We start from the raw sequence: 19,948 nt of genomic DNA, 5'->3' as shown, positions 1-19,948 counted from the left end.
TAAAGTGACGTTATAAAATATGAGCATGGTGTACCCTAAAACATAAAGTAAAATTAAAATATTTGACTTGTATGTATAAAGAACATATAATGATATGAATTATATCCTTCCAAGGTGGGAAATACATATTCTTAATGTAATCAGTTAAGACTAATATTGTTTCAAATAAAGGCCTCCATTTCAATAGACCATAATTTGGCATGAAACCATCTGTAATCAGCTCCCATTCAAATACACATATACACAAACCCACTATAGGTTTAGACTAATTTCTGAATTTAAATAAAATCTGTAAACTCTTATCAGATACAAGATGGCCATACATTGTTCTATAATGAAAGAGGTGCAGCTGTGGCCATTCAGTGTCCTTTAGCCCCACGAATCCCTAAAGGGGTTGTGCAATTGCTCACGATACTGTCAGACCTGAGGAACTGAATATCTTGCTGCATGGTGCCCTTTATTGTTTAGTTTCATCACTATTCAAGTCTCTATGCCCTCACACAATCAATATCACTATGAATCAGTTACAGATATCCTACCCCTACTCCTGTTTTCTGAAGCCAATTTCAGGGTCAGAAAGGCTACATCCTCACTGTGGAGGAAAATCGGAGTAACACCCAGGCACCCTGGCCTCCATCTCCCAGAAGCCTTGAGAGCCCCCACAATTCATTTTCTGGATCCGATTTGACATCTTATTATCTAAATAATTATAATACTAAACTTGGTCTATATTTGAATAGAGCCTCAAATGTTATTTCAGCATATCAGACATTGAGGGTATTCTGGGGGGATTCCAGATCTGAAAAAAATTCTTTTTCCTATTGTCTGCTTAACATGTTAGTAAAACATTAAAATATATTTCAGACATATGAAGTCATGTATTTTATGCCCAACTATGCCAAGAAGTCTTATTTTAAAAATATCAACCAAAAATATGTAAAACTACATAATATTAAAAAAGAAAATGTAAACCTGATTTATGAAAGCAATTCTTGGCAAAACTAACATAATACCATGAGCATGCCTAGAATACAAGACTGTTGACAGACTAACCAGAACTGAAACCAATCAGAGCTATATTAGTTAATAAAATTCTCCTATATTTTATTTTCCTGGGCTTCCACTTATTGAAATTCACTAAATTTTGCCAATTTTACACTAGCAGAAATATTATTCAAAACCACTTGAAATTTAGCAGTTTGCTGATCCAAAGTACTTAGTAACAATTACTTCATACAATAAATGTTTTCCAAGCAAACTATTTTATATTTCACTTTTGGCCTGGGTGGTTCTGGATTCAGGCAACTGTGATAATGTGTAAATAAAGACAGAAACAAGCATTTTATTTGGTAAGAGTAAAGGGGCATATTTCCCCCCTTCTGTGATTTCAGTTTGGGTTTGAGCAAGAGCAGAAAGTCAACTGGAAAATCCTGCATAATGTTGTGGTGAAAAAATGTAGACATTAAAAAAATGTTCTAAAAGCTTCTCTGTAACCGTTAAACCATTGATGTATAACAAAAAAGTCATTAAGAATTGAAATACATATTTTAGAATAAAAAGTCTGGCCCTTATTTCCTAAAGACTACTTTACAAAGAAGAAATGTGTCCATGATACATTACTTGGAAAAGATAAAACATCACTTGATACTTTCTCACGTCCCATGAATGCATTTACCTTACCCCTGAAATCAGAGCATCTTGGATCCAACCTGCCTGTAAGTAATGCAATATTTTCAGTGTAGTAAAAACAAATCTAACCTGTTAATGGTGTTTTTCAGAAGTTTTTATTTATTTAGAGAGTGTGCATGCATGCACACATGAGCAGGGGAGGGGCAGACAAAGAGGGAGACAGAGAATCCCAAGAAGACTCGGAGCTGTCAGCACAGAGTCCAGTGCAGGGCTGGAACTCACAAACTGTGAGATCATGACCTGAGCTGAAATCAAGAGTCAGATGCCTAATCGACTGAGCCATCCAGGCACCCCCATTAATGGTAATTTTCAAAATTTGTAGAGTGGTAGAGATATTTAATATACAATTATCAATATATTAGAAGCATGTTATGTTTTCTATTATATCAAGAAGTGATGTGTTTGTTCCTAAAGATTCATGAAGAAAAAGCACCTATGTTTAAAGTATTGTTCTTATTAGCTACAAAAAATCACAATGATTATTATGATTATTAGTAAAAAGCATAGTGGAAGCAGTTACAAGTTTTGACAATGAAGTCAGCCAGCCCATTATCCGGTGGCTGATGGACTCCAGGCCTGTTATTTAAACTGTGGAATCTTAGTATCCCCATTTTTTATATGATGAAAGTAATGGGATCTGCATCACAGAGTTGGTACATTATATTAACTCTCACAAGTGCTCAGCTCAATGCTGCACATTAATGAATACATCTTCATGACTGTCTTTTCACAGCTCCTCCCTGACCTTTGAAAGTTGTGAAATAGATGAAGTCAATTCTCTCCCATGTCTCAAACTTTGTCCTCCTTCTCCAATGCAGGATGTTGTTGAGTTTTTGTTTTGTTTTGTTTTGTTTTGTTTTGTTTTGTCTTTCCACCTTTCTCTACCTTTGTTTCCAAAATCTCCCAGTATACCCATGATTGATTCCAGCAATCTAAGGCTTCCCTTGGGGGTGCCAGATGGTATTGCCCCTCTTCCATTAACTGTGCCTTTTCCTGTTTGGCTAACTTTAGGACTTTTGCTTTTTAAACATTTATATGTAGTTCATCACAATTGTTTCAGAAAAAAATGTAACCAAAAGTTTCAAATATATTTTCAGCTGATCCTCATGGTTTTCAATCCTTTTATAAAATTCCACACTAACTGACAGACCACTATGAATGATGTACGAAAGATTATTCTGTGGTAAGAGAAGTCTAAAGACAAGTAACTCACAAACATAGCTGCCAAACCTAAAAGAAACCAATATATAAATACTTGCAATAAACCCATAATAAGGAAATCACCAGCTTTACTATGTCCCTGAATACTTTAACACAGTTTTACAACTGCCTTTAATCATCAAGGGGAAAAAAGTAATCTGAGTAACATTGGATGAATTTATTCTTCCCTAGCCTACAGATCAGGACCCACATGGGACTGAACCCAAAGTATCCAAAGATAAGTCATTTCAACAGAAAAATGCTTTGGTAAATATTTCTAGGATACTCATGTTTATATACAACATAAAGTGTCACCAGTTTGACATAAAAAGTTAACAGGGATATTATCAGAAGGAAAAAGTGATCTGGGAGCCCCGTACAAAGTTGCTTAATGTTACAGGCATTTTTCTTTGACATCTAAAAGCATTTCTATGTTTTTTTAAAACGTATATTTATTTTGAGACAGAGAGAGAGAGAGAGAGAGAGAGAGAGAGCGCGCACACTCAAGCAAGCAGGGAATGAGAAGAGGAAGAGAGAAAGAATCCTAAGCAGGTTCCATGCTGAGTACAGAGCCTAATTTAGGGCTCAATCCCATGACCGGGAGATCATGACCTGAGCTGATGGACGCTCAACTGACTGAGCCATCTGGGCACCCCTCTACATTTTTTAAAGGCCAAAAAGATATTCTAAACAACTTTGTTATTGTACAAGTATCATTTTGAGGGACAACACAAAAAAGAGACAAATGTTTAACAAATTAACATACCTAAAAACTCAGAAGAGAAGGGGGACAGGTTTCAGAGACTCAGGGACGGTCTCTGCACTACCCACATCATGGGAAGGTTACATAACCACCCTGAACCCAGGAATCCAGAAAAATAACCTGTCCCTTTACATTATTAGCAAGTGATATCATGCACGTAAAATATATTAGTGAGTTAAAATGAATGTATGCATATAGACACATTCAATTCCATTTGAAAGTAGTTCCAAAACTTTTTTCTGCTTTAGAATTTATGATCCTCTGAGAACCTAAAAAATATAGACCATATTTTTTGGTACATGGAGCTTCACCGTATAACTCAAAGTGTGATGAATTTCTCAGTAAGGAAAAAAAAGAAAATGAATTTTTCAAAGACCTTTACAGTCAACTCAGTTGCTTAGAATTTATACACTTTTTAGAGAAACTGAATTACTCTTTAAAATTTTCCATATGATAGAAGTCACCAAAAAAAATTTTTAACATCAAAGGTGAAACTAGTTTGATGATGAAATCAAATGAATTTTTAACCTTAATAAAATAAAAACCAATTATATGAAAATTACATCTAATTAGTTGTCCATGTATCTTTTATTTATAACCTATTTTTTAAACATGCATATATTGTTACACCAAATCATATTTATTGTGCAACTCAGCCCACTGTGAATTTTGCTCTGCTTATAAAATGTATGTCCCTATTTTCCTATTGAAAAAGGAGATAGTACAGTAAAAAGCATTCACTGAAAGGAAAAAACTTAAAGGAAATGATGTTTTCTATTGACTCATGACAAATTACACACATTTAGTGGCTTAAAAGAACATCAACATATTCTCTTAAGGTTCTGTAGGCCATAAGTAATGCATGGGTCTCACTGGGCTAAATTCAAGGATTTGTCAAGGCTGCACTCCTTTCTGGAATCTGTAGTAAAAAAAAAAATCATTTCCTGCTCATTCAGGTTACTGGCACAATTCAATTCCCTGTAGTTCAGGGGGATGGGGGAAACAAACAAAGTGTTCTGTTTTCTTGCTAACTATAAACTAAAGACCATTCCCAGCTTCTAGAAGTTACCACAATCCTTGGATCATGGTCCCCTTCCTCCATCTTCAACAGCAGCAACTGGCTGGTCAAGTCCTTCTGGAGTTGAATCTTTTTGACCCGTTTCTCAAGCATCTTCTTCCACTTCTAATTATTTGGGATTAGACTGAGCCCGCTCAGATAATCCAGGATAATATCTCCATCTCAAGGTCAATGAACTTAAATCACAACTGCAAAGTCCCTTTACAATGTGAGGTAAATGTCCTGGAAACTAGGACGCAGATATCTCTCAGGAGGAGGAAGAGAGTCATTATTTTGCCTACCACAGAAATATTACCTAAAATCCAAGGACCAGATAGTTTCTAATTTATTTAAATGTCTCCAGGGTCCTGAAGATGGAGATCATTGAAGTTCAAATTATGAGGCCACCATACCCTAATAACAAATCCAGTCAAGAATAATACCTAAAAAAGAAACCTCCAAGCTCATCTAATTTAATACAAACACAAATGGATTTACTATAATGTTAGTAAATCAAATATAGCAGTGCATTAGAAAAGCAGAGAATTAACAGGGCTTGTTTCAGGATGGAATGAATGTTCAACATTAAGAACTATACCCATATGATACATTCACATAAGTTATTAATAGTTTAAAGGAAGAACAATACAAAAATCATCTAAAAAGTACTGAAAGTGAATTTTATACAATTTATCACGCATTACTAAAAATTCTTAAGAACCTAAGACTAGAACTTGGTAAACCTAAATCTGAATCCATTGGAAATCGATTGCAAACATCATACTTGGTGACACACTAGACATTTCTGCTTAAAATCAGTAATAAAGGCATAAGCTATATTTAGAAGTAGCGATTCCACTTACAGGAATGCATCCTTCCCCAAAATATTGCATAGTATATGGGAATATATATAACATCAATAGGAGAAGTTAGATGAAATACATCATCCATGCTATAAACGAGATAGACTTTATATTCTCTAATATCCAGATATGGCAAAACATTTATAATACTGTGAAGTAAAATAAAATTTCAAAAGACATGACTTTTTATCTTAAAAATGTGTATGTGTTCTGTTTATGTATTTGTATACACAAGTTTGGAAAGAATCTTAATAAATGAATAACGATTGTTATCTCTGGGCATGGGGATGGGATTTGGGTAAATGAAGGCAGATTTTGAAATTTACAACACAACTTCTATATTTTTTTGCCTATTTCAGAGAAGTTAAAGTATATAAAAATGAATAATACATAAATATAAATAAAATAAAATGTACAATAAATAGAGGCATCTAGGTGGCTCAGTCAGTTAAGCATCCAACTCTTGATTTCAGCTCAGGTCATGATCTCATGGTTAGTGAGATTGAGCCCCACAATGGGCTCTGCACAGACAGCTCAGAGCCTGCTTGGGATTCTCGCTCTCCTCTCTCTGCCCCTCCTCCTGCTGATACTCTCTAACATTTTTTGAAATGTACAATAAGTAATAAAAGTTTGCCCACAGTTTTACATTGCAAAACTTTCTCAGAAAAAAATATATTTCCCCTCACATTTAAGTCATTCAATAAACGACTGCTAAATATTTATTTTTCAAAATAAAAAAGTAAAGATTCTAATGGTTGTGGCTATTGGGCTAAACACACACACACACACACACACACACACCCATAGGGGTGCCTGGGTGGTTGAGTCATTTGGGTATCTGACTCTTGATTTCAGCTTAGGACCCAGCCCCACATTGGGCTCTGTCTTGACAGCATGGAGCCTTCTTGAGGTTCTTTCTCCTCTCTCTCTCTACCCCTACCCCACGTACTCTCTCTCTCTACCTCTCAATATAAATAATTTAAAAAAAAACTAAAATAACAAGAAGTACAGTGCAACCTCAGAGATTGACTCACTGCTGTGACCTGAGAGGGTAACATGTTAGCTTAGTTTCACACCTTGGTAGGTTATTCTCACAGAATACTTTTCACACATTGCTAAAGACATACTGTTAGACAAAGGCCTCAGTCTTCCCATCTAGGGAAGAATAATAAATACTGTGTTTAAGAAGCAACTTCCTTGAAAAAAAATACAGGAATTTGGCATTTCTTCCTCACCATTTCTTCCATTTCTCTGTAACAGAAGTAACAGAACTTTTCTAAATAAAAATGGTAACACATCAGGTCTAAAAATTGTTTTTTTAAAGACTATAAACATCTTCAAAGCAAATATCTAGGATAACTAATAACCCAAAAGTTTCATTCAAGTTATAACAAAATAAATTTAAGTGACCAAATTCCTATCTTTGTGAGGATTTATCTATCTTCATATAAATAACTTTAGTCTTATTCAATTGCATGCAGATTTCTATTTTCCAAGACAAATTTGCTTCTGAAGTTTTGTCAAAAAGTTATAAATGATTTTAAATACACCAAGAATACTGAATCCATTTGGAAATATAATTTCATATTATTATTCATGGCAATATTGAAATTTATTTAGTCAGAGAAAGATATTAAAGCACATAGAACCTTAAAAAATAATGAGGTAAATAATAAGATAATAATTCCATTTTCATTTACTAATGTCACTAAAATTAATTTTTCTCCTGGAGTAGGTAACTTTGTCTTTCTACTACCTGCATATTTCTCTATTTTGATTAACCTGTATCATAGTCTTTAATATCACTAGTTTTCTTTTTTTTTTTTTTTATCAGACACACATAAGATAGCCATTAAAAATGCAGTTTCCTTGGTTTCAGTTCCTAATTCTGATACATTAGGACTGGAATGGGCCAAGAAATGGAACTTTAATAACCATCTCTGGAGATTCTGATTAAGGTACTCTGGATCAGAGCTGGAGAAACACTGCTCTACGTGTACTGAAAAAAAAAAAAAAAAGACTCTTGAACGTTATTTGCATTGGAGTGTTAAGCTAGAATAGTCATCAAAGAGTTTTTTTTATTTATGATTATCTACCAATTAAATTTTCTTATAATCCATGTTATGTCTCTCTGGTCAAAAACAACTATAGATCATTTCCCCACCAATTTTTAACCCTTTATCAAAATTCTTAATACTCAGCCTTTCATGATTAACTTCATTTGCCTTTAATGGCATTTAAGAGTCTTAACCTACCACAGGCTTTTCATATAAACTTTTGTACAATATGTTTATTGAGTAAATTTTCTATTTCTCCTAACTGGAGAACAATTGTTCCATCTAAAGCCACCGGATACAGTATTGTACATTCTGTGATTGCTAGCAAATATTAACACCTGACTCCACATCTCAATAAGAATCTGCAACAATTCAGGGCAACTAGGTGGCTCAGTTGGTTAAGTGTCTGACTCTGGCTCAGGTCATGATATCACGGTTCATGAGTTTGAGCCCCACCATCAGGTTCTGTGCTGACAGCTCAGAGCCTGAAGCCTGCTTAAGATTCTGTCTCTCTTATTCTCTTTCTCTGCCCCTCTCCCACTTGTGCTCTGTCTCTCTCTCTCTCTCTCAAAAATAAACACTAAAAATTAAAAAAAAAAAAAAAAAGAATCTGCAACAATTCTAAAGTTCTCTAATGGTGGTTTCCCATTTTGTGTGATTAGTCATTTCATTCTTAAAATCCACTGTTCAGAAGTTCTCCATATTCCACCTAAATCCATCAGTTAAGTGCACTCTTTTTATGTAGCCAGCAGAAAGAAAATTCTATCACAACAAAGAAATTATTCATTGTTTTTAAAACTGATAGATCATAAAACTCTTTAGCCCTGATTTTAGTATTAGTTTATCAAATCAGTCTTTATACTTCACCCGCAAGAGATCTTCACTGAAAAATCCTAGTCCCTATGTTCTAATAAAACTATTAAAAGAAATTAATATTCCAATATTATTTGATAATTTCCATTGGATTGAACCATTAGGGTAGTACATGACTTCTAGAATATATTCATAAATACTAGTCTACTCATGATTCATACACTCTTTTGTTAAAACATACCTTGGGTTTTTCCCCTACAACCCCTGAATTATCTATCTATGCCAAAAGCATTTCAAAGCCACACATTTTTAAGGAACCAAAATTAAAACAGCAAAGCAGCTATGGCTTAACTAAGCATACATTTCAAGCAATAGAACACCTCAGTATTCAAAATTATAGAAATCATTTTTATAAACCATCTAAGTACCTAGAACTATTGGCAATCAATTACTTATTAGGAGCTTACCTCATCATCAAAAATAAAAATGCACATTGGTATAAACAAGTATTTTTAAGTGCTCTTTCTCAGATATTCCCCATATGTATTTTACACACCCTAACATACTGAGAATATAAATGATTTTCTGATGTTCTCAGGGACATCAAACATTTGTCTAGTGCTCAATGTGGTAACCACACTCAAGCATTTTGAAAATATTTCTTAAAATATAAAAACAAGAGCTGTTTAGAATGAAATAATCTAGTTACCAAAGTGTGCACTCCACATCACATCAACAATGTATTAGTTTCCACACTTGTGAAAATAGAACGAATGGAAAACATTCTCATTTCGTCTGCTAAAATAGCCACTAATATGGATCATGAATCCAGTATTAAAATATATATGCCTTGTCTTAAACAACATTGTTAATTCTGTAGTTTCATGCTTTGAAAATGGAGAATGTATTTGGACTAATTCAAAAGTATCGTATGATACCTTATAACAAGATTAAAAGTATACAAAACAACCCCAGCCCCTGTATGACTAAAGAACATAATTTTAAAGTCAAAGTCTTGAAAGCTTTGAAACCTAGACTAAATATCCTGTACATATGGTGATGTAAGCTTCCTGTCACCCATTCTCCAGAGGTGGATGTAATCAATCCCCATGTCAGTGAGAAGTGAGCCTATGTAAGCAACATGAAGATTCTATTTACCCATATTATATGTTAACCATTCTAAGAACTAATCACACGTCATTTCCTAGGTTCAATTACATTCAACGCTCTTGTCATTTCAGAAATCGATAAAGCCTTTTTGAATTATAAGGAAACAAATAAACAAGGGAAAGACTGAAATAAATCCATTTTAATGCTGATCAATAATTTTACAATGAACATATTTAAAAGATTTCTTCAGAACAGAAAAATGATCAGTACCATAAACACAGAGCCCCCAAATTTAAAATCCATAAAGTCACTTTATTAAAGTTGTTTGATGGTGGTCTGGTTTACTCTGCCAGTGGAATCATTTATAATGGAAAGAATTAAGTGAATCATTTGTTAAATCTAGTGGGATTTTATTAACTAATTTATACAGATAATGGGCCATTTGTTTTTTATGTTTAAAGAAACAGATACAATATTTTCATAGTCACTACAAAGCCAAAGGCCTTATTCTGGGAAACCAAAAAATTGCAGATATCACCGAACAAAGTTAATCACTCCTGCAGATAAATCAGACTTATACATTATTTAATTTAGATAAAACCAACTTCAAAATTCATTCTAAGGGTTTACTCTCAATCAGGTTTTAAAACATAACCCACCCTGGAATCAGCAGGGGATTATTACAATAATAAATACAATTCAATTTTTCGAATATTCTAAGTTGTTAAATGCGAGCTGCCTTGATACTAAGAAATGCCACGTGAAATTCTCAGGAAACATCGGGTTAAGCTTGTTTCACTCAACACATAACAAGGATGTGTCCTTCCTGGTGCCTGAAAGAAGAGTGGGAAAAAGATGTTACAAATCTCTACAGAATATTTTAAAAAGCTTGTTACTCAAATGCCAATCAAATAGGAACAAAAACAGAACTTGGGTTTTTCTCTTCCTAATAATTTCTTCCTTCTCAATATAAATTAAAAAATACAGTCAAGTAGGTAAATAAGGATACCTCCACATTGCTAATATAATAAAGTGAATTATTCCACATGGGAAACCACCATAGCCTTTTGACATTAACTTTCTCCCAAGAAGTTTATGGATGTCTTTGGCTTATAAGCAGAAAAATGACAAGTCAAATCACCACACCAGAGAAAAGGCAATTAAACAAAACACCTACTCGTCTCTTAAGTACATGATGACTTGGACCAGTTCAGCAGCTAACATTACACCATACACACAAACACAAATTGGGGGTTTAGAAATTTTCTAAAGACATGAGGAAAGGAAACAGAAACCTCTATGAGCCAATGTCCTTGAATATATAGTACAGGGAACACTACATCTTCATTCCTAGAAAAATGATACAGCGAACATTTCCAGAATAAAAAAGGCTTAACACATCCTTATTTTAGAAACGTGTGCTCACCTCCATAGCTCCAGAAAAAGTGCCATCCTTTCTCTCATCCTCATGGAGCTCCAGGAATCTTGGCTCAAAGAGTGGAGTCCAGGCCCTGCTTACACATCTTCGCCATGAGCCACAAGGGGCTGGCTGATCAGGAGAGAAGTAGCGAGCAAACGCCTCAGACCGTCTGAGGAAAAATGTTACCCTAAATACAGCATGTCATCAGGATGGAGCAGCAGGACAAGAACAGCTATGACAAAGAAGCAGTGGAAATGTTGACACCACAGATAATTTGGCCAGCAACAATGGGCCATGGGAAAGTAGCTGGTCAACATGATGATTTGCCCTAAAAGTTCATTTGGTCAAATATGGATGTTTCCAGTTTTTGTTTTTCAACTAATTGAATTTGGTGTGTCGGTGCCCTGTCATCCCATCCACTTAACTGCCCAAGATAAAATCGGAGTGATTTGTGAAAACACATGAGGATTCCTTGGAGCAATCTGATTGTTCTCTATTCCTCGGCACAAAAATGAAAATGTCATCTGACAAGCTTAACATATTTTAAAAACAGAACAGAAAGGAAACACTGTAAGCCACTCACAATCCAGACCTCAATTTTTTTTATAATGTATTACAAAAACAATGGCATGCTCAGGGGAGAAAATAAAATACAGATAAATAAATGGAACATAACAGACATCAAAAACCAACCTGGGGAAAAAATAAGCCAGGTAACCAAAACAGGATTAAACTGTATGTTTACCGTGCAGATTATTTTTTACACATACACATTCATATAGTATCAATTTTTCTAAACTATGTTTAAATCCATATACATTTTACACAGTTTATATATATAACACATTAAGTATCAGACATTTAAACTGTTCCAACCGTGCAAGACCTATAGGCCAAAAGTTACCAAATCGAATGACACAAAAATAGAAAAATGAGAAGTTGATGCATTAAGGTTTTAAAAACACTTGACAGTTTAGCAAAATTTCTAAATCAGAAGATATCTGTGGCTGGGGAGCCTTGCTTTTAACCAAACTGTCACTGAAACTTGTTTACCTATGTGCTTTAATCCCAAATGGTTTTAATCGATACATGTGCTACTACGAAGTGTGTGATAGGTATCAGTATGTGCTCACACGCCTTTTGACACGGGTCCACTCCACAAATGATTTGATAACAAGCCCCCGTGTACTACTGCCCTGTGGCTGCTGTAAAAAAAAGTCACCACAAACTTGGTCATTTGAAACAAAAGAATTTTATTCCCTCCCACTTCTGGAGGCCAGAAGTCTGAAGTCCAGAGCTTAACAGGGTTGTGTTCCCCCCAGAAGCTCTAGCGGAGAATCCATTCTTCATCTCTTCCAACTTCTGGTAACTGTCAGCATTCCTTGACTTGTAGCTGTATCACTCCTACTTCAGCCACCACGTTCTCACCTCTGCCTCTGACTTTAATTCTGCTCTCAGCACCTTTGAACTTGTATCAGCTACCCCTCAGACAATCCAGGATTGTTTCTCTATCACCATATCCTAGTTTAATCACATCTGCAAAGGCCCTTCATTCAAGTAAGATAACATTTACCGGTTTCAGGCATTAGAGGGTCTGATTATCTTGGGGGGGGGGGCATTTTCAACCTAGTACACCCTAGTTATTCACAAAATCCGCCTATAATTTCCTTGAATCTGACCCACTATCTCTTATTGGAATTGTATTAGCCTCCATTTGTACATGTCTATTCTTTTCTCATTACCCAAAGCACAGGACACCATTTAAATGTCTTTGTTATTATCCAGCAAGTCCCATGTGAAAATATCGTACGATCATCTCCCTCAGTACAAACTTATTCTCCCTGCTCTCTTTTCTATTTATTGCTTGGTCTCCCTGTGCTATCATCCATGCAGAACTTTGAGAGTCATCCTTTTTCATCATTAAGTAACACATGCAATTGGTCCTTGAACCCTGCTGGTCCACCTTTCAGTTCATTTCAAACCAGTCCCACCCCACTCCCTCCTCCCACTCTCAATGTTCATGCCCTAGTTGTACTGGGGCACAGCCCAGCTAGACAGCTGCAAGGTTCTGTCCTCTACCTCAGCTCACCTTTATCTATTCTCTTTTCTGCTGTCAGAATCACCTCTCTAAAACTTTCTGAATTTGGGGCACCTGGCTGGCTCAGCTGGTTCAGCGTCTGGCTTTGGCTCAGGTCGTGATCTCACAGTTCGCGAGTTCAAGCCCTGCAAAGAGCTTTGTGCTGACAGCTCAGAGCCTGAAGCCTGCCTCAGATTCTTTGTGTACCTCTGTCTCACTCACACTCTCTCTCTCTCAAAAATAAACATTAAAAAAATTTTAAACTTTCTAACTCTGATCAACTCACTTGCCTACTCAAAACCTTTGAAAAGGTCCCACTGCTGTCAGATTTAAGGGCAAACAGCACAGACATATGGGGCCCTTTGGGATTTGGCTGCTACCAACCCCCACAACCTCATCTTCTATTTCTATCCCATCCTTTTCATGTATCCTAAGCAGCCTGAACTAGTGTCAGCTTTTCGTAAAGTATCATGATTTCTTTTACTTTGACACTGTGGAATATGCTACAGGTTCCTGCCTTGCCAGGCCAAACAACTAGACAACTCCTATTTATCTTCCAGGATGTGGCCAAGAGACTACCTTGTTTAGGAAATGTATCTCTATGTGCTTTAAACGAGTGAATTGTACAGTACGTGAATTATATCTCAATAATGCTATTATTAAAAAGAAAAGAAGAATGAATTGGGCCAAGTGATGATCCCAAACTCATATAGTGTTACACACATCTTCTTCAACTTTGCAAGACCCCATGTGCCTACCTCCTTAACATTTCTACTAAACTATCTACTGGCTCGTGTGACTGTTTGAGGGCAGGGCCCTCACAAATTAATCTTCACGTTCTCCTGGAATAGTATAATGTCTGGCACAATGAATGATCAGACTATAATCCTTAAACGGAGCATTCCGTGGTTGAAACCCATTATAATATGTCCAGCAAGTGTTAGAACTGAGTATCTGGTCACCTGGGTTGAAGTTAAGTATGTATAATTTGGCACTTAGAAAGTAAATCACCTTTGGGACTAAATCACCATTAGAATTGGCCTATACTAGACTTTAAAATTCAAAGTATGGGCATTTGAATGTAATTGTACTTTGGACAATATAATCTTTTCCCAGTGAAATATAGCCTTTGTCCTCAATTTGAATTCCAGGAATTAGGGTTCATATTTATCAATCTGCTTACAGGGATGAACCATGATCTGGCTGCTACAAGCTGTGTTTAATTAGCTTTAAAGCATTTTTCTAAGAGCTTCTGCCCTTCCAATTTAAGCTCCATTAATTTTTGGCTGCCACATTATAAAACAAAGTGAACATGTCCTTTTTAGCGGGCTAAATCATTCATCATAAATACTTACAACCCACATCCACATGCAATGGAAGAATACTCATTTGTTTGCATTACCAAATATAAAAACTTTCATTTTCTCCTGTTTTCAAAGCTTTTCCACAAATGGTAAAGATCAATCTTCCCAGGATGTTACTTCTAACAACCAAATTTTCATTAATGGCCAAAGGAAGGGAATAATTTGTAATTACATTCTTTACTGTAAAATAATACACATCACAAGAATTCTATCCAGATAACGTGGGCCAATTTTAGATGCTTAATCTATTAATTGCTTTCCTAAGAGAATATGTCTTCTGGCCTGGGAATCCTGGCTTCTTCTCCAGAGGTTTGCAGGAAAGAGAAAGAGAGGGAGAGGAGGGGTAGGGACTGTTCTTGCCTTCCCTGATCTGATGGGACAGAACTGGAGAGAGTCCAAAGAGTTACACTTGGTAACTCCCAGTCTTCTATGTCGCTGGTTTAGAAGAGATTACATTCCAGATACTTCCACCGTCCCACTACCATGATTCCCTGCCCCAACACCTTGATTGCCTTGGAACTTTGTAATTAGCTTTTGTTTCTTTATCCCTTTACTGCCTACCTCCCCTGCGAGTCTGTATGGCTCCATGGGCAGTCCCGTTGTTTCTCTCACTAAAACCAATGCCGTATACATTCTGGGAACACAGTGAAAACAGGAAGGGAGCAAAGAAAGAAAAGGTTTAAATCCGAAGGGCCATCCATGTTGCCTGGGATGGAATTTTATCCTAGTGCAAAAGTTCTAGATGAAGGTAAATCTTGAACAAAGTGGGAGCAGGCAGGGCACAAGAAAACACAGATGGCCATCTGCTTCTGGCTGCTGTAAGGAACAGGCATCCTTGGGAGAGGAAAAGAGCCCCTGAGGGCCCCTAATTTCCTATTTATCCTATCTGGCTTAATTAACAGGATCCCAACAGTATTATTTTTAAAGTGAATATATGCCGCTCACACTGCATAATTGCTCACATTTACACTTGGTCAGTCTACCCTTTCTAACATTGTTTCTGTGGGAAGAGTCACAATCCAAATAACTGACTCAAAGACTTAAAACACAATCAGCTCCAATTATAACCTGTTTTTCATTTCAGTTGTCTCTTATTTCCCTCTCCTATTCCATTTGAACTTTCTCTCTCTCGCCTGTCTGTCTTCCCTTGTCCTGCCCGTGTTCATGTAAATGCATGCACATGTGCTCACACACGTGCATACATACACACACACACACTTTATATTGTTTGAAATAAGAACAAATAAACATACCCACTCTCATATCCAGTTACCAAGTCCTAGAATTCTTCCTTAATAATAAAAATTATGAGTCAGACATCCGGTGTTCACATTCCATTCCAATTCACACCCTGAGGCCTTATTTTGCCCATGCCCAGTCTGTCAAAATAGTTAGCAAATTGACGTCTTGATTCCAGTCTCTTCTCTTTTCAATCCATCCTGAATCTATCAGGAGCTCATAGTTGCCTCTAAAGCACTATTTTATATCACATTACTCTTGTTTTCTCATGTCACTTCCATGGCAAGTGAAAAAAGTTTACTTCCCGAATTACTTCTCTCCCAAATTGGAGTTGAGGATCTCCATATTATGATTCTATCCAACTTCCCAACTTCACTTCCTACCGCCCAGTAAGGACCTATCAGTGCAGCCTCAGGACCTCATTAAGATCAATTCATCATGGGGCACTGGGTGGCTCAGTCAGTTAAGCATCCACTCTTGGTTTCCACTATCAGGTCACTATCTCATGGTTCCTGAGATTGAGCCCTGCATCAGGCTCTGCGCTAACATTGTGGAGCCTGCTGGGGATTCTCTTTCTCTCTCTTCTTTTCTCTCAATAAACAGTAAAAAAAAAAAAAAAAAAAATCATTTCATCATTTCTTGGGCACACACTTAACCATCCCAGCCTGTGTGCCTTTACTAATATTCTTTCTCCCTCTTGTCTTCCTTTCTTTCCCAGTCACCCTTTCAAGATAAAATCTAGCCCCAAATCCTTCATAAATATTCCTCATGATACAAGATTCCCTTTCTCTACTGCTTCTGCACTTGAGATAACTCCATGCATTTGTGCAATGTTCTCACATTTTTTTTTTCATGTTTCCTATGTAAGCCTCCCAACAACACAGCAAAGTAGGTATGGTTAAGTATGCACACTTCACAGATAAGGAGAAAAGTTTTCAAAGAGGCAAATTGATTTAGCCAAGCTTGCACAGCTGGAGTGTGGCAGAAACTATCTTTAAACCCTGGCCTTCAGATTCCATGTTAAATCCCTACTTGGCATTTACTAAAAATTGCTGCAGGTTGGCAAGGATTTGCATCCTTTTTTTTTTTTTTTTTTTTTACTAGATTATAAGTTCCCTGAAGGCAGTAGCTGTGTAGAGAACTTGCGCTAATGCATTATAATACACAAGATGAGAAGTTAATCAATATCTGATTGCGGCATCCTAAGAGGAGTTCAGTCTGTCCATGTAAGAGGCTTTAATGATTCCTCTCTCCCTCTTCTGTCCAGTATTTAGACTCTGAGGGCTCGTGTGAACATGCTGTGATAAACTGCAATATATCTTGGCGATTTTTAAATTTCTTAATCTAGTTATCCCCAAAACAAACTGCAAATTCCCTAACAATAAGTAACTTTGACGAATAAAATGAGACCTGCTGATCTTTAAATGTTGGCCAATGTCGGCCAGGAGTTGTAGGAATAAAAGGCGGGGGAGACTGTAAGTGAAACTGAGTCCCCTGGCGCACTTGCTAACGACACATATATTGAGGATTCAGAATCGGTACTTTTTCCACCATATGTTTCTTACCCCAATTCTTATTGAACGCATGATCCCAGAAAGCAGACTACAAAACAGCGAACCAGTGACAAGGTGACACTGACTAAAGGGTCAGCAACAGACCCTGTTGTTCGTATTAGCCATTTGTCTGCACAGGCGCGAGTACTCATGATCATAATTCATACTGCACGGGAACTGTCTGCTGGCAACATTCTTCTTGTTTTGCAAAAAGGACTAAATAGTTCACTATTTTACAGTGTTCCATAAAGAGACGTTATGACATCTCAGACTGAAAGTTACTGAACAAGAACAGGGCATCTGACAGGAGCACTTAGAGGATTTCACGACAGGAAACGAACCTCATCTTTTGGAACACAATTAAGAAGATACTCACAGGCTCTCCCCGTGATCCATCCTGACCTGGAGCACCTGGAGGTCCCACTTCTCCCTTTTAAAGATAAAAAAAGAAAATAGAGGATTCTATTTTCAGGCATGCTTAGAAAACAAATATATATAAGTGAGTATTAAAGCACATTAGATACAAACATAAAAATTACTTCCAGATTATTAATAACGCTATATGGTGACAGACAGCAACTGTACTTACAGTGAGTACAGCATAATATACAGAATTGTTGAATCATTATGTTGTATACCTGAAACTGTCTATAACACTGTGTGTCAGCTGTACTTCAATTAAAAAATAAGTTAAATAAATAATAAAATAGCAAACAAAACTTTGACTAAGAAAAATTCTAACAAGAATACAAGATTTTTTATGTATAATTATAGATCTCTATTAACGAATTAGGTAAAAAGCCTAAATAAAAGGAGATACATATCCTCCTTATGGATAGAAAATCTTTTTCATAGTTTTGAAGCTATAAAGTCTTCATAGCATAAGGATGTCAGATGTCTCCAAATTAATCAAAATTTAGTACAATTTCAATAGAAATTTCAAGGAGATTTTTGTTGTAATTTGGCGAAACAATGATAGGATTTCAATAGAAGAACAAATTACCAAAATATAGACAATCTAGAAAAAGACCAAGAGGGTGAAATGAATCCTTTCATATTTTTATCTTCCTTTTTACTTTAAAAATGATCATTCTGTTGTACTGGACCCAATGAATTGGAACATTCTTTTGGATCTATAAGAATTGATCATTCTAATTTGACCTTGCAAGCAACAGTTGCATTTTAAAAACAAATAAAACTTTCATTAAATGGATTTATAGGCTATTACTTGAAATTATTTGGCACTTTCATTTAGTATCTACCTATTTAAAAAAAAAAAAACTTGTTTAATGTTTATTTATCTTTGAGAGACACAGAGCATGAGTGGCAGAGGGGCAGAGACAGAGGGAGACACAGAATCTGAAGCAGGCTCCAGGCTCTGAGCTGTCAGCACAGAGCCAGACGCGGGGCTCAAACTCACAAACTATGAGATCATGACCTGGGCTGAAGTCAGACACTTAACCAACTGAGCCACCCAGGCGCCCCATAGTATCTACCTATTTAAAATAAACATTTTATATGTTTAAAATGCTTATTTTTAGGTAGCTATAAAAACTATCCTAGTTTTCAGTTTTATGCCTTTAAATTACTATGTTCAAATTATTTAAGCATCTTATTTTACATCCACCTTTTAGCATTCTCAAACTTTTTCCCAAAATGCCAGTGTATACAAAAGTATCTGACACTCTGCTTATAAATATTAGCTGAATTTATTCATAAAATATGTAACATTTACAGATGAATACAGCTATTAAACTGCCGAGACACAAATAAGGGGTAGTGGGGGAGAAGCCTCCTAAAATACACACACAGACACAGACAGACACACCCCCAAACATTTAGGCTTTCTAACCTAACAGTCATTAGGAGCCATATTTTGTTTTCTGTTCAGCCAAATTTTGCATCATAACAAGCAAAGTTCTCTGCAATTATGCCACACTTTCCTTCATACCAGAAAAAACATTTCATTCTACATGAGAGCAAGAAAGCAAAACAAAAGCATTTTTCTTGTAAATGCTTCAAATGCCTGAGTGGAAACAGATCTAAGGGTAAAGAGTCTCAGAATACACGTACCGATGCATATGCCAACATTGTTTTCCAGAGTTTCAGATTCTAATGAATTTCCCAAAACTGTAAAAAACGAACCACAAAACGAAGAACCTGGCTAACATAATCAGCACTTAGGAAAAAAACTCAACCGTCTCACTTTATGGAACCAGTGTTCTCCCACTTTTATGAATTCTTGCATTTCATAGGCACAGTGAAATACCAGCGAAAGCCAAATATTTCATCTGTTCCAATTTTATTTACAAACACCAGCTGACAAGTGATGACAGAGGGAGCAAAGAATGATGTTTCCTGTAAATTAACCACATTGGGAGGGGGAGTGCTGCTGGCCTGATGGTTCTACAGAAAAGCTAATGAAAATCTCAGAGAAACAAGGATATATGTAGGATCCACTAAGTTTAAAAGCTATAGGTTACCAAGTCTGAAAAATTAAAGAAAAGGGATTTGTCAGGACTTAATAAAACAGAGAAATCCTACAACGACTACATCTAAACTCGACATTAAGATTAACAGGACCATTCATTCCCCCACATCAGCCAGCTCAGCCTCACTTCATGTGGGAACTTAAAAACACAACATTTCAGACCTAACAAATCAGCAGCTCTGGATGGTGGAGCCCAGCAGTCGGTTTTAACACACCCAGCTGACTCTGATGATGTGAGGGACATGGTGTATC

At 36.2% G+C, this 19,948-nt stretch overlaps 1 protein-coding gene across 1 annotated transcript in view; it reads right to left on the bottom strand.

The window, feature by feature from the left end:
• The window catches only part of COL21A1 (collagen type XXI alpha 1 chain), a 171,950-nt gene that overhangs the window by 22,658 nt on the left and 129,344 nt on the right, over nucleotides 1-19,948 (bottom strand). The window contains exon 16 of the mRNA XM_053904790.1: nucleotides 17,582-17,635. Within this exon, the coding sequence (XP_053760765.1) occupies nucleotides 17,582-17,635 (54 nt within the window). The remainder of the gene's footprint in view (nucleotides 1-17,581; nucleotides 17,636-19,948) is intronic.

The sequence above is a fragment of the Panthera pardus genome, unplaced genomic scaffold (genome assembly GCF_024362965.1).
Source record: "Panthera pardus isolate Hobbes unplaced genomic scaffold, ASM2436296v1 HiC_scaffold_17, whole genome shotgun sequence".
Taxonomy (NCBI): domain Eukaryota; kingdom Metazoa; phylum Chordata; class Mammalia; order Carnivora; family Felidae; genus Panthera; species Panthera pardus.
The sequence above is the reverse complement of the archived record's forward strand: the minus strand, read 5'-3'. Positions and strand labels throughout refer to the sequence as shown.